This window comes from Camelus dromedarius, chromosome 4, assembly GCF_036321535.1.
Source record: "Camelus dromedarius isolate mCamDro1 chromosome 4, mCamDro1.pat, whole genome shotgun sequence".
NCBI lineage: Eukaryota > Metazoa > Chordata > Mammalia > Artiodactyla > Camelidae > Camelus > Camelus dromedarius.
This window is the reverse complement of record NC_087439.1, coordinates 24,288,128-24,304,711: the sequence shown is the minus strand read 5'-3', so window position 1 is coordinate 24,304,711 and position 16,584 is coordinate 24,288,128. Positions and strand designations below refer to the sequence as shown.

General features: G+C 34.3%; 1 protein-coding gene across 5 annotated transcripts in view; it reads right to left on the bottom strand.

Moving 5' to 3' along the window:
* ARHGAP15 (Rho GTPase activating protein 15) overlaps nt 1–16,584 on the bottom strand; it is a 575,316-nt gene that overhangs the window by 464,582 nt on the left and 94,150 nt on the right. For all 5 annotated transcript variants that reach the window (XM_064484735.1, XM_010974707.3, XM_064484738.1 and 2 more), the window contains one exon: nt 14,307–14,394. In XM_064484735.1, coding sequence (XP_064340805.1) covers nt 14,307–14,394 — 88 coding nt within the window. The remainder of the gene's footprint in view (nt 1–14,306; nt 14,395–16,584) is intronic.

The window sequence follows — 16,584 nt, the reverse complement described above, 5'->3', positions numbered from 1 at the left end:
TAAATCTAGGGGTGTACATATCATATCTCCTCTGGGTAAAGTTAAAATATAAAGGACTGATTTTTAAAATATTTAAATATAATTATTTAAAAGTTTTTTTCTCTGATTTAGATTAAACCTTTGGGATTAAGTTCCCCATTTTTCTTTATGGGATATTTGGGGGCTTTTAATGTATATTAAGAAAATATCAAAGGCCAGATGCTCTTTTGCTTGATGGAATTTTCCACGATGAAGACTGGGTATGTGTGTAGGTAACAAATCACTGGGCCACTCATTCTCATACCCTTATTACTAGATGTGGTTGATAAAAAGACAGGGCTCAGATTTTATGAAACAGATTATTAGCTACCATTTTTTACTTTGGATTAATTGCTATTCCAGAATATGGACTAAGATTGTCCTTTTCAGTTTGAAACATGAAACACAAAATCTGTTTAGAGGAATTAAGTTTTATCACATAACTGGTTTTGGTTCTGGAAAATCAGTCATGGAAGAGGATAAAACTCACTTATAAATTCTCATTTGGGCAAAATGATTTAGGAAAGAGTGCTGAATGGATACCTGATCTTATTAATGCCTAAAGTATGACCGCTGTCAACATAGAGGAGAATGCTTTGATTGTAAGATGTGGGTTTTATGTATATGAATATAAATGGTGTTAATAATAACTGAAATTGTTTCTACAGTGAAATTTTTCAGTACAAGACCAAATCAAGCCAGATTTTCAGATAAGCAAAGCTTTCTTTGTGATTTGGGATACCAGAGTGCTATGTGTTTGTATATTTGTTTTTGTTTTTTGAGAAGAAAGTCTTCTCTCCTTTTTAAGAAGAATTTATTATATTTATTCCTGAATCAAAATCTTGCTAGAATAAATACAAAAGCTTCTATTTAGTCTACTTTTGTTGCATGCTGATATTGTCTTAAATTTATATTACACAAAAAACTTATTTAATTCTGCAAGGTGAGTAGCTTGGGCACATTTTTGATGCCTCAGGCATCCCCTCAGATTCCCTCCTTAGACCCTCATCCACTCAGTCTGCCTCAGCTGACTCTACAGATGACCAGCCTTGTTTGGCACCTTCTTGGAACACAAGGCCCTCCCCATTGCCAAAATGCAGATAGGCTTTTGGCTCGCTGACCACTTCCAGATTTGGATGAAATGCCATTTTAAGGGGGCAGGATCTGACTTTCTGAGTGGCCATCCAAGAGTGTGCCCAGGATCCATATAATACAGGCAGTAAAGACTCTGGATGATGAATTGTAACCAAAAGGAAGCAAGAATGAGAAGAAACATAGCAGATAAGTTCCTTCCCCTTCCTCCAACCATCCCTCCTACAAACTGCTTCATGTTTTCTCCAGACAGTTTATCTGCAGCTTCTTCTCAAGTCAAGTGGTGCACCTGCCCAGTGGTCCTCTGTGTCTCTTTGAGACTCACTGTAGAGTAGTAGCCAGCATGGCAACACACCTCTCTACTATTTCCCATCATTCCTGCCTCCTTTCCTTTTTACTTCACCCTCTGTGTCCTGGAATCATGTCTCCCAAATAAAGCATGGGTGCTTAATTTGAGTTTTTGTTTTCTAGGAAGTCAGGGCTGAGACAATCAGTGTTACACTCCTGTGGCAAGGATGGACAGCTTTCCATCCAAATATGTGTAGTGCTCCTCTTCAGGAGTCTGGACTTGTCACTGGTAGGTAGGTCACCAGTCAAGAGCTCCATTTTTCTTCTATTCTACTTTGCATCAGCCTGTAGCCTCATTACTCATTCTTATCATTGGAATGTAAGCAAGAACAATGTGAGACACTTCTGGGCTCACAGCTTTTAAAGAGCATGCAGACCTTCCTATGTTCTCTTAATTTTAGCTTCATCTGCCACTAGGGGATGACACAACCAAAAGATGGGAGAAGTACCATGTAACATAAAGCTGACCAGGAATATCTGTTTTGGACTGTGATTTGAGCAAAAAATGAGTTCTGTGGAAACTGTGAATAGTACTTGGACAGCAGGTAGTGTTTCTTTACCTTAAAAATGTTTATATTATTGTTAAGAAAATTAAGGCAAGATTTTTTTTTAAATATACTGTCATTAAGTGGCAATTTGGGCATTTGAATTCAGTTTTAATGAACACAAGCATTAATTAAATAATGCAATAGAAAGTCTGTTCCAAAGCCTGTGCTTTTAACTACTATATTCCATTGTTTCATCTGGCATTAATAACAACAATAATAAGTATAATTAGTATTGGTTATCTTTGCTATGTGTTAGGCATGTTACATCAATTTTCTCACATAATCTCACAATAGCTCTATGAGGTGGGTACTCTTCTTAACCCCACAATGCAGTTGAGAGATCAAAGAACTATAGCAACAAATAAAATGTGAACCTGGGATTCCTAACCAGGTGGTTTGACTTAGAAGCTCCTATTTCTACCTAAAGCCTCTATTTCTACCTAATATGGTATACTGCTTCCCAGAGCATTTCAATTTAGTAGTGAATTTTAAAGGAAAAATAAAAACATATATTCAGTAAATTAAAAACTGCACATGGAGTAAAAGTCCATTTTATCTAAGAGAAATGCAAGCTCTAAATCAGATGTATTTCACTGACCAAAATGATAAACTACAGAGAGTCAAGCTTCATAATTAAAATAGTTTTCTGAAAGAGCCTAAGGTGAGGCTTATTGGACAATAAGCTATTATCCATTTATAAAGCACCCTATCAATTCCATAGATTTTTGTGGTTATTAAAAATTATGTAAGATACAGAATTTATTGTGGTTATGGCCAAATCCTGAGAAAATTATAACCAGAGAACATGGCTTCATTTATAGTAATATCGATCACTTGATTTCATTTTTTCCTTACAAAGTTTGTGTTAATAAAAGGCTAGAGTTCATTTTTCTTTTTTCCTTTCTTTCCATCTCCTTCTGTCATTCTCAAGATTTTGGACTGTTTTTTCTCTTTTAAAAAAAGTTACAAATGTATGATGAGGCCATACGATAGTGCAATTTATGGATGCACTAATAACCCGCCCCAATGGCAATCATGCTGACTTCGCCAAAGCACTACCATCATGAGAATTAAAATATTAAACAAATTTTAAATGCTTTCATTAGGCTCAGGTTGGTAGATCTATTGTTTGCCCTTCCATTGTTATGATCTTTTTGAGCAGGGATCCAAATAAAACCTTACCATTCACTTTACAAAGATAAAATCATTCCATATTCATTTTGCACAGAACACTCAATAATTCATGAATAGCTTTCTGATTGAAACTATTTTCATTTTTTTGCTAAATCACATCATTTTACTCTCATAAATAAGTCCATTTTGTTATTAAAGTCATGCTACAGTGAATGAACATTAGATGTACTGCATTATTTAATTAATGCTTGTGTTCGTTATTTGCACTGGAAGTAAACAATATTTAAAAAGTAAACAAATTATTTTAATGAAGTCTTTTATATTATTCTTTTTTTGCTTTCCAGGTTATGGTTGAATGAGTGGTTTTAAAAAGTTAATAGTTTATTAAATGCCTTGGAAAAGTTTTGTCATTAGAAGTAAAATTTCCAGCGTTTGCCTCTGATTAAAAGTATTAACACAATGTAAAGTGAAAAACATAAAAGTAGCAAAAGACACCCGGCGTTACATATGCAATCAAATGTGGGCTCCATATTAAACATACTGGCTTTAGAATAGTACAATTTTAGGGGAGAAATAATCCCTAAAATGTTTATAATACTTCTGAATTTATATCAAAAGTTTTCTGAGAACCATGTGATAAATATAAAAGAAATAATTAATTGATGAGAATAAGGTTCACTTGGTCTGAGTTTTGGTGTATGTGGAGATGAGAAATTTCCTAACCAGAAATACACTTTGCACAGTGCATTTATTTCAGTAGAGTGCCACACTGAACATATATTCTGGGTCACATGAAAACACTACCAGGTTTCTACCAGGTTTGCTACTGGTGCTCACTGAAGTGCTGATACACCCGTGTTTCAAGCACAGCAATATTTTTAGTCCTCCTTAGATGAGCAGCCCTGTTTGCCTTCTTTGTACTAAAACTTCTTTAGAAATACCCAACCACACTGTTAAAAGATTAAAGACATATGAGAATGTTATATATTTTCTGAGAAGATGCCCTGTGATTTACTAAGTGCATTGGTACATAATGATGACAAACTTAGCCAATTTGCTATTTTCTTTGTCAATAAGAAAATAGGCCTTATTGTTCTCCTCTATTTCCATAGGTTTTTTTGCTTATTTATTGAAGTATAGATAATTCACATTATGTTAATTTCAGGTGTACAGCTAAGTTATTCAAGTTATATATACATATATATGTATTCTTAAAGTCCCCTACTATTATGCTACTGTCAATTTTTCCTTTTATGTTTGTTAGCATTTGTCTTATATATTGAGGTGTTTCTATGTTGGGTGCATATATATTTATAATTATTATGTCTTCTTGGATTGATCCTTTAATCATTATGTACTGCCATCTTTGTCTCTTGTAACAGTCTTTATTTTAAGTCTATTTTGTCTGATATAAGTATTGCTGCTCCATCTTTCTTTTGATTTTCATTTGCACGGAACACCTTTTTCTATCCCCTCACTTTCAGTGTTTATGTATCCCTAGATCTGAAGTGAGTCTCTTGTAGGCAGCATATATACAGGTCTTGTTTTTGTATCCATTCAGACAATCTAGGTCTTTTGGTTGGAGCATTTAGTCCATTTACATTTAAGGTAATTATCAATATGTATATTCCTACTGCCATTTTGTTAATTGTTGTGGATCTGTTTTTGTAGGTCTTTTTTTCCCCTTTCTTCTTTTGTTCTTTTCTCCTATGATTTGATGACTATCTTTAGTTTTATGTATGGATTCCTTTTCTTTTTTTGTGTGTATATCTATTATAGATTTTTGTTTTGTGGTTACCATAAAGTTTTTCACTCCAAAGAGGATGAAACCAAAGAAGAATATACCAAGACACATTGTAACCAAAATGACAAAAATTAAAGATAAAGAGATAAATACTAAAAGCAGCAAGGGAAAAGCAACAAATAACATACAAGGAAACTCTCATAAGGCTATCAGCTGATTTTTCAGCAGAAACTCTTCAGGCCAGAAGAGAGTGGCATGATATACCTAAAGAGACGAAAAAAAAAAAAGTAAAACCATGAGTACTCTACCAAGCAAGGCTCTCATCCAAATCTGATGAGAATCAAAAGCTTCATAGAGAAGGAAAAACTAAAAAAATTCAGCACCACCAAACCAGCCTTATAGCAAATCCTAAAGGAACTTCTCTAGGTGGAAAAAAAAATGCCACAACTAGAAACAAGAAAGTTATGAAATGGAAAAGTTCACTGGTAAAGGCAAACATACAATAAAGGCAGGAAATCATCCACACACAAAGCTAGTAGGGAGATTAAAAGACAGAAGTAGTAATATCATCTGTACCCACAAAAAGCAGTTAAGGAATACACAAAACAACTAGATGTAAAATATATTAAAAACAGAATCATGAGGGTAGGAGAACAGAAATGCAGAGTATTTAAAATGCATGTGAAAAAAAGGGGTCAGCAACTTAAAACAAGTGGAGGTAGACAGACAGATAGATAGATCACATAGAATTTTTTAGACTAGGTCTCTCAGATAATGTAACAAGTTCCATCTTCTTTTTTTAAACCTTAAGAAAAAAATATAAATTCCCCAAATCTATCTCTGAAAACTCACTCTCTCTTAATTTGAGGTTATATAGTATGATGCCTATAGAATGAAATCATCTCTTCTCACAATCTGTTAAAGACCTTTCATGAACTGATTCCACACTGACTTTCTAACCAAGTTAGAGTGTCTGCTGTTCCACAGTGCTGTTCCTCAACTTATTTTGAGGCAATACCTCACTGACAGTGCATCCAAGCAACTTACAAAAGAAACTCAAAATAGTCTGGACTGGGGCACATTCACCCTAGGCCTCAGGAAACCTCCAAGAAACATTTTAAAGAGCAATTATAGCACATAATATGTGGAGCAAGGCAAGAGATCGGTAATATCTGGAAAATAAACAAGTAAATTAAGGAATTAATTTCCCATATCTTATCATTGCTTACTCCTTTAACTCAATTTAAAATGTCTTTTCCCCACATTTCTACACTGAAATCCTACTTATCCTTCAAAACATGCTCCAATACTACTTCCTCTATTGTAATAAACATACACATGATTCTGTTTCCTCTACCAGACTACATGTCCCTTGAGAGCAGGAATCATATATTATTCATCTGAATATCTCTCGGGTTTAACAACACATTATATGATACTTGTTAGGAGTTCTTGATGGTCTATAAAATAAATAAATAAATGGGTTTTCTAAATTACACAGCTTCTTCCCCATGAGGAAATCCATCATTTTTTCCTAACTGAGAATGCAAATTTGCCACATCCCATAGCTAGATTCAGGGTTCTACTTCATATAAAGCAGATGCTCTAAAATAACAAAGCATAGAAGGCACATAGGCAGAAAGTTACAGTTGAACTGCTGGAGCCAGTTGAAACACTTTACTGATACTAAAGTAGGTAAGTGCACCTGAAAAATTCAAAGGGTGTGAGTCAAGGCCTCAAAAGATAAATCAAACGGACAACTCTTGTTTCTATGGGACTGCTCTGGCACCAGATGAATCAAATAATACTGTGAGCGCTTTTGAGGCAACAGTTTTTGCCCTTGGACTAAATAAGTTGAAGCTATGATCGCAGAAGAATCAGTTTCTTCTCTCGACTTTTCGCCATGGTAGGCCTGGTACTTTTAAGACAAGCAACACCTGGGTCATACTGCCATTCAGTATGTATTTGTTAAAAGAAGAGCCATGAAAGACTATTCTAGAGTGAGGATGTCTGGAGAATACTGACCCACTTTACTAGAGAGTTGCCCCTGGTAGCATATCTCAGCCCATGACATTCTTCTCTGTCCTTTTCTTTGATCCTATCATCCAACAAAACTAAAAAGTCACTTTCTCTTTTTAGCACACAGACCTTGCCCATTCTCAGTTTTATGCCATTACTCATATTTTTTACTGCACTGGAATTTTCCCTGCCCACAAATCTCCACATATTGAAATTATAACCATCCTTCAAGGCCTAGTTCAAATTTTTCACAGATGTGAGCTCTCCCTCCTTTAAATCTCAAAAAAAAAAAAAAAGTGTATGTTTCTTATTTCATCTCACCCTATTTTTTGGCAAAGATGCTATAAAGCAAAGACTATATCTTGATTATATCTCTATGCCTTATATGTAGTCCTAACGAGCAAGCTGTTCATTGTAGGATTTCAATACATATTCTTATGAAGTCTTTTCCCACCAAGGCTTATATAAATAGCACAAACTTGATTAACCAAATGCATATTTAAATGAAAGTGAGGTAGATTATAATGAGAAACTATGCTATTTGGATCAACTCTCCCACTGAAAACAATGACAAATGCTAGATATAATATTTCTTTTTAAAATTATCTTAGAAGAATTGAGAAGTATGAAAAGATAGTGGGAACTTTTAGGATAAATATTTTGGGGAGGTGAGAATATGAACCCAGAGAGAAGAGCAGAATACCAAGTCAACATAACTGCACCTGGCCTGAGGGCATTGGTTTATACTGCACATTTGAACCTTGGTCAATTGACCACACAGAATAATGGAAAAGATGCTGCCTGAGTTCTTATAAAATGATAAAGAAGAACCAATATTTAACTTTTTCCTTCTCTCCAATCCCAAGGGATTATAAAGAAGACTGCCTCTGTAGATAAGCAATGTAAGAGAAGTTTAAAAAAAAAAAAAAAAGAATGAAGAATAATTCTGTCCCTGAGAAAGTATATCACAGCTGTAGCCTTCCTATTCTGCACACATACTTTGAGCATTTTATACTGTTAACTTAGATTGATCTAATTAATCATGGGAAGTCTTCCAGACCCTTTGAGAAAAATGCAAAATATTCTAGAGTAGGACAAATTTATCCCAGGCCTCAGAGAGCTTCCAATGATATTTCAATAACAATGATTAATGCATAGTCAAAGATAAGCAGACACACAAGGAAACAAAGCAACATGAGTAACAACAAGTAAAAACAGACTGATACAGACTTCAGATGTCAGAATCCCAAGACAAAGAATATGAAACAACTATGCTTTCTAATATTCACAAAATGAAAGAGAATCTTTAAAATATTTGTGGGAAAAAACTACCAAGTGAGACAGTAAATTAAAGAAAGAAACAAACTCCTAGAAATTAAAATTACAGTAACTGAAATAAAAACAATGCTTGTCACAAAGGGAGTTTTAAATTAAAGAATCAGAAGATAAATCAAGAGAAGTTACTTGGAATGCAGCTCAGAAAGACAGAAAAAAGAACTAAAACGTGGAAGACAGAGTGAAAACATATACTTAACTAGAGGCTTAGGAGAAAATAACAAAACAAAAAAGAAGCTACATTTGAAAAGATAATAGCTGAGAATTTTCTAAAATACATTAATGGTAGTTATAATCAATTTCAAGAGGCCTGATAATTCAGGCAAGGAAACTACAAAGAAATTGACATCTGGATGCATCATGGTGAAACTGTGGGAAAACAAAAGTAATGAGGAAAATATTATGAGCGGCCAAAAACAGCAATTAGACTAACAGGTAACTTCCTGATCACAATAATGGATGACAGAAAACAGTGGAAAGATATTTTTGATGTGCTGAAAGAAAATAACTACCAATTCAAAATTCTGTGTCCAAAGAGAATATATACACAGAACGAGGGAGAAATAGAGACATCTTGAAACAAGCAGACACTGAGACAGACTGTTGCCACAAGATTCTTACTATAGGAATTTCTCAAAATATACTTCAAACAGAAGGAAAAGTAATCCTAGAAGAAAGGTCTAAGATACAGGAAGAAATAAATAACAAGGAGCATGGCAAATACTGGGCAAATATAAATCAACACTGATTTTATAAAAGCAAATAAATAATGTCTAGCGGTGTTTAAGGAAAAGGAAAGAAAGAATTAAAACACCAAGTGAAATAGCACATATATTGGAAAAGGGATAAGTAGATTAAAAATATTCCAAAGGAATATTTTGGAAGAGAGTAAAGGGATTTGAATAGCGTTAGTCTTTGATAAATTGTAATTCTAGGCAGGTTACTAAAAGACATAAAATATATCATTCCCAAACCAGTAGAGAAAAATATGAAATGATTAAAACAAAATGAAAGAAAGGAAAAAGTAAGACATATTTAAAGAAAGTAACAAAAATAAAAGAAATATGTACTGTGATTTCATTTTATAAATTCAAAAGCAGACAAAGTAAGCAATAATTTTTAAGGGCTATATATATATAGTTGAGAAAATAATGAATGAAGAGTGATAAAATAATGACTAAAATGCAATTTAACTCTGTGGTAAGGGAAGAGGCTGTGATGACAAGGGACAACCGGCAGGGGGAGCTCCTAGAGGGCTGGCAGGGTCCATATCCCGACCTGGGTGGTGGTTATGTAGGAGTTTAATCAAAAACAGTTAAAATATACATATATGTTTTATATATTTTACTAAAAAATGGTTTCTGCATCATATTGCAAAGACAGTATCTTACAATTTTAAAGTGACTTACAGATCAGAATATAGAATAAAAACACTGTCCTTTCCTGTATAATCCAGAAAATCTGGATCTAAGGACACCACTGGTTTTCAAATGATCCTTTTCACAGGAGGGCCAGCCAGTCTGTTCCAAACTTTCTCTGGTCTGAAGTGAAGTGAACAGAACAGAGGCAAGGTATGTAGATACAGGAGGAGAAATTCTCCTCTCTTGGTAAAGAGTGTCTTTCATTCTGAGATTTTATCCTACCTGGATTTGGGATTAGGGCATTATGTAATGCCCTTTCTGTTAGAAAGTAACAGTGGTAGTATGTGGTAGTTTACTCTTTAGTGTCCTTATTAAGAAAGAATAACAGAAAAAATCAGTCCTCCTTTTCCTCAAATAGTTCACTGAGGAAGCAGAACCTATGAATCTCTGATTTACACACACTAGTGAAATGATTTTGTGTCTCTTTTCAGGGGGAAGCTGCTTTTAATAAAAATGTGACTTGGACTATTTTATGATGGCCATTCTGACAAGAGTGAGGTGATACCTCATTGTGGTCTTGGTTTGCATTTCTCTGATACTTAGCAATATTGAGCATTTTTTTCATGTGCCTGTTGGTCATGTGTATGTCTTCATTGGATAAATGTTTATTTGGATCTTCTGTCCATTTTTTGATTTTTTTTTTTTTTTTTTTTGGTATTAAGTTGTATGAGCTGGTTGTATCTTCTGGAATTAAGCCCTTGTCAGTTGCATCATTTGCAAATATTTTCTCCCATTCTGTAAGTTGTCTTTTCATTTTATTTATGATTTCCTTTGCTGTGTAAAAGCTTGTAAGTTTAATTAGGTCCTATTTGCTTATTTTTGCTTTTATTGTTATTGCCTTGGTAAATGCTAGAGACCGTGTGAAGAAAAGGGAATCCTCCTACACTACTGGTAAGAATGCGGTTTGGTGCAGCCATGATGGAAAACAGTACAGAGATTCCTTAAAAAGCTGAAAACAGACTTATCCTGTGATCCAGCAATCCCACTCCTGGGCATATAAATGGAGGAAACTCTAATTCAAAAAGATATATGGTCCCCAATGTTCATACAGAACTGTTTACAATTATGAAGACATGGAATCAACCTAAATGTCCATCTACAGATGACTGGGTAAGTAAGTTGTGGTATATATGTATAATGCAATACTACTCAGCCATAAAAAAGGATAAAATGGTGCCATTTGCTGAAACATGGATGGACCTGGAGATCATCATTCTAAGTGAAGTAAGCCAGAAAGAGAAAGAAAAATACCATATGATACCACTCATACGTGGAATCTAAAAAAAAAAAAAAGACACAAATGAACTTATTTACAAAACAGAAGTAGACTCAGACATAGAAAACAAACTTATGGTTACCAGTGGGGGAAGAAGGTGGGGAGGAATAAATTGGGAGTTTGGGATTTGCAGATACTAACCACTTTATATAAAACAGATAAGCAAAAAGTTTCTACTGTACAGCACAGGGGACTATATTCAATATCTTATAGTAACCTATAATGAAAAAGAATATGAAAAATGAATATATGTGTGTATATGTATGACTGAACTATTATGCTGAACACCAGAAATTGACACATTGTAAACTGCCTATACTTCAATAAAAAATACATTAAATACAGTAACAGCAAGGTAAAAAAAAAAAGTGACTTGGTTATGATTAAAAGAATTTCAGTGAAAAAGAAATATAGCCAAACATGGAATGTGGGACCAGGTACAACTTTTTGTGACATGATGCATTAAATGTGAAAGTAGTAAGGGTAAGAGACAATGGAGGAAGATGAGGGCCCCAGGAAAATGTACATGGACTATCAGGAGGTTACCTCTAGGGCCTCAGAGAAATGGCTTCATTTTAATAATTATTCAGTGCTCAGACACATTTTATGCTGCCTATGGATACACAGTTCTTTTTTTGGAGACTGTACATGCTGGTGTTCCTTGAATTAATACAGTTTTTTCTTCTATACATGTGTGAATCAATTTAAGCACAAAACTAATACAGCACAATGATATGTTATAATTATATTATACTCTATATCATGTAATATAGAATATAGGTATATTTTAATAGAGTATATTATAATAGAATATATAATTATCTTATGGCTACTATGTATTTTTTGTTTGTTTTATTAACTAATTATATTCCTTGCTAATTCTCTTGACAGATATCACTATCCCCGCTTTACAGATGAGGATTCTGAAGCTCAGAGAAGCTGAATTCCCAAGTGGCAAAACTAGAATAAAGTCCCTTGTGGTTGAACTTCAAAGCCCTGCTCCGAGCTACTTTGCTGCTTTGTCTCACCACTGCATTAACATTGAAATATCATCCCTATACAGATTAAAATGCCATTTACTCTTTAAACCACATTTTGCACTCACTTAGGCAATTTCTACTGACTCTTTGGAGGAAAGGACAGACTTTTTCCCAGAAGTACAATGAACAATAATACTAAGACATGTGTAAGAGGGTACAAGAGAAATTTAGAAACTTGAGCATAAATCTCTTTCAAAATAAAACCACAGTATCTTTAATCAAGGCCTGGCAATCATCGTATCATTTCTCTGAGACTGGAATTGGTAAATGTGGGCTATCCCACTAGGCCTTTAATATTTGGTTAGAAATGTATCCAAGAAGTTGACTAGTAAGACAATTCATGCAGTACAAACAGGAATCTGTAATTTTTCCCCCATTACCACAAAACACAGTTAGTTCTTGCCCTGGATTTGCTTTGAAGACAATGAGCGCCTAGGAGAAACCATAAGACCATTGAAAATGGGACCAGAAGTAATAAATAGGGACTGCCAAAAAAAATGTTAACGAATTTCTTCCAAAAGTAAAATCTACTGTCAATTTACAACAATTCTAAACCTTGAACTGGAGGCATGCAATTAGTGACTTGCAAGGTTCGCCTATAAATCTGAAAGAGAGTTTTTTTTCACCTGTATAAAACTGATATAAGCAGCTGATAATTATATCTCCTGGTACAAGGAGATTAAAATAATAAAATAAAAATAAACCAAATGCTTTAATTTGGAATCTAATCTCTCCCATTATCCCAGCACATTCACATAAACTCTGCTCCAATGAAATTCTTCTCACCCAGCAGGACGAAGATCATCTTCTGAGCAGCCAAACTCAGCAAGGCAAGCGGATTCTTCCCTTCCTGACTTCCCCCTTAGAACTCATTCAAAGGGAAGACAAAGGACCCGTGGGTGGAAGGGAGTTGTTTTGTGCCTGGCCCTTAGGGGTACTTTATTTTTCTTAAAAAGATTATCTCAATATTACTGTAGCCAAAAAATAAAAACAAAACAAAACCCTAAAACAAATTTCTGAGGCAGTTTAAATTAAAAATACAAAGGACTGAGATATATTTTTAATTTATTCATAATTAGTTTACATATTGGACTGCACCGAGACTCCAAAATCAGCAAGCTACTTGGGGATAAAGGCTACTGCAATTATCAGGAGCAAGCCAAATGCTACCTTTTGTTCTTACTAAAATCTTCTCCTTTAAAAAAAAAATTCTCCTAGCAAATGATTTTCTATTTCCCATTTAAAGAGGATTAAATAGCAAACACGACTAGTGGCTGGAAAGCAAAGAACTTTCCATCTTTTATTACCTGCCAAATACAAATTAGTTCATTGTGGTTAACTCCTGCCAGGAGACCCCTTTCCCTGCCGCCCATCAGGCCAATGGGGTATGGCAGGTTGGTTCCTGCCCGGAGTCCTTCCTAATCAGGAGGCTGTCAGACATGCTGCTTGCCCACTGTCTCTGACATCGTGCAGCAGCTCTGGTGTTCAGGCAGCAAGGTTTTGAGCTTGAATTGCCCCAGTAACTAGCTCAGAATTGCTCCTACTTACTGTCACTGTCAAATCTTTGTGGGCATATATGAGGCCCTCCTCCAGGTACAATCAAGAAGCCCTACAAATTTCACTTTGTGATAACTATAGGATACAGAAATTGTATTAGCTCCATTAGACGGAGTCATAGAACTATTCTGAAAGGTTAGCTGGATATAGTGAATGTCACAGTTAAGACTAAGATAAAAAATCACTTTGTTAACTTAGAGTGTTTCCTCATTGGTAACACCCTATATTAAGGTGCCATTTATAAACAGTTTATTATTATTTATTAATGTGTGAAGCACTTTATAGCATGCTAGATAACAACTTAAATTCATGTATTAAAGATGCACATACATGGTTTAATACGATTTACGTCTTATAATATTCTTTAAAACAGCTTCCCATAGTCTCATCTGTTAAGCATTTATTACTAATGCATTTTATAACATACTTTATAATACATTATTGGAGCAAGTAGCTGCATTTAGTGATCATTTCATAAATAAGAATAAAGCATTTATAAATGGCACCTTAATTTAAAGTGTTACCTTCCCATTACTAGATAGCTGCTCGCCATTCATCTCATTTTGTGATTATTCTCCAAATGCACCACTTAATAAAACAGACACTAAGTTCTATTTTCCCTTCATCTGATTAAAAGTTTATTGAGTCATTTCCTCCATCTGCTTTCAGAGGTTGATGGCTTGGAGGCTGTAGTGTGATTTCTGTTGAAATCAAACTTTCAATTCAACAATATTTCTGTAAAGATGATAATAGTAGAAACAGAGAACTACTCACCATATTAGACAGAGCCTGCTGCTTGGATTCTTTGTAAAATTCAATTTTTCGACTAGAAAGAACAATCCAGGAAGTAGACCAGTTTTTCCTTAGGAGAGAAAAAAGTTAAAAAAAAAAAAAGCGTTATCACTTGAAGAAATCATTCACAGATATTATATGAGCAACATTTGAAATGAGTAGAGACTATATTCTTAACTAGAATACCTTAAAATCTTTTCTTTTTTAAATGCTATAGGTGGTATGAAATTTAAGTAATAATAAAACCATTCTGTAATTTTTAAAGATCATGGCACTTACAGTAAAACTTTTATAATTTGTAGATACTCCCAAAATCTTTTTCAATTATTAAAATCCAACTTTTGTGTATCCATGTTCCCCACTCTATTAAAAGTCTGTTTCTACAGCAAGCTAAAAATAGCAAGGTAAAAACAGAAATCAGAACCCTGTCCTTTATTGTCATATCTCTTCATAGATTTAGTATAATTCAGTCTGAAAAACTAACCAGCTAATGTGTCACTGCCTAGTTCAAAATATTTTTCAGAGTAGAAACCGATTAGAAAGCAAAGAAATGCAAATAAAAGGAGAGAAATGCTTTTTCCTTTTTTGCCAGTCAAATTGGCAAGAATTAGAAGGAATAATACCAAGGGTTACTGAGAGTGTGGAGAAATGGATTCTCCCACACAATTTTAGTGGAAGTGTAAACTAGCACATTTTTCTAGGAGTGAATTTGGCAAAATATTTTTTTCAAATATTTTTAAATGTGTGTATCTTTTGATTAAACAAGCCCATTCCTATGAATTGAAATCTATCCTAAAGAAGTTATCTCCTAAGTTAAGGCTCTGTGCACAAGAATGAAGTACACCATTACTTCTTAATTCTGTACCTAAAATATATAAAATTAAGAGACAGTTTGTGTAAATTGCATATAAAGGATTCACATAATGGAATAATGAACCCTATGCTGTAGAAGAATTCTGATATTGAAAAATTTTAATGTGGACTATAATGTAATACGTAATTAATAACCCCATGCTGTACTATTTACCTAAGACTGTCCTCACCCATCTCAGCCCCTACTGATAATTAATTCCCATTTATTGGAAGTTCAAGTATTATATCCTCAAATGTGTCTTCCATGACTTCTTCACATAGCACTTAGGATAAATTTTAAAAATTTTTTGTAAATTTCACTTCTCTCTCCCTTGCTAAATAAAGAGCCCCAAATTGACAGAAAACATTTTATCTTTACAGAGGTACCCTCAGGAATAAGTAACAGTGACTTGGACAGAGTAGATACTAAATATGTATTTGTTGAGTCAATGATTTAACAGGCACAGGGGGAAAAATGCTGGGTATAACAATAGGTAAATCAGATAGTGAAATCATAGCTTTTGTTTTTCCTTTGCACTGAACATGCATGACTTTAGTAACCACATGTGTGTATATTTGTGTCATGAAGAATTCCCTTGTTTAGATAGTAAAACATTAAGGAGATTAATGTAAGTAAGTTTCTATCTATTATATCATATTGCTGCAGTTTGCTTTGGTTTAACACTCATTTCAGAATAGCTGAATTCATTTTACTAAAGTGATTTTTCACAAAGTTTACAAAAGACTATTCTGATCAATATAAAACTACACAAAAATATGTTTAAAATGACCATTCAAGATCTTTGTGCAATTTAGTTCCATCTGCTTCATAGACTCTAGGGGCTTGACTGAAAGAACAGCTTTGATTTAGTAAAGTTAGTATTTACAAGATTAGGTTGCTCTTAGGTACCTGAAGCTTTCCTAATGATATACTATTGTATTAAAAAAAATAGGACAAAGAGAAACAAAACAAACACACTGTGTATTTTTCAACATGCTAATATGAATACTATGTTCTTGGAGCCACTTGTCTCCCAACAGTCACTTTATCAATCAAGTGATGAAAAAGATGAGGGTAAAAAAGAAAACTACATAGACCTTTTCCCTTTTTTGCCCTGTTTCCATTTCTCCTTTCAGGGACCAGCAGCTGCGAGGTGAACTGGGGCAGCTGTAGCCTTCTCTTTATGCAGGCCATAGCATGAGATGACTGATCCACTGGCAGGACTGCTAGCCTACGCTGAGCGTCTTTTACCTCTGCTCCTTACTTTGACAGCATGTGACCAGGGCGACTGGACCACCCTCAGGTGTGATATATTAACCTGCCTGTTATATTTCCCACTGTATCTGTCATCTCCTGGCAGGGAGATACTCACTCTGCATCTTATTTGCTTTCTGTCTATAACAAGCC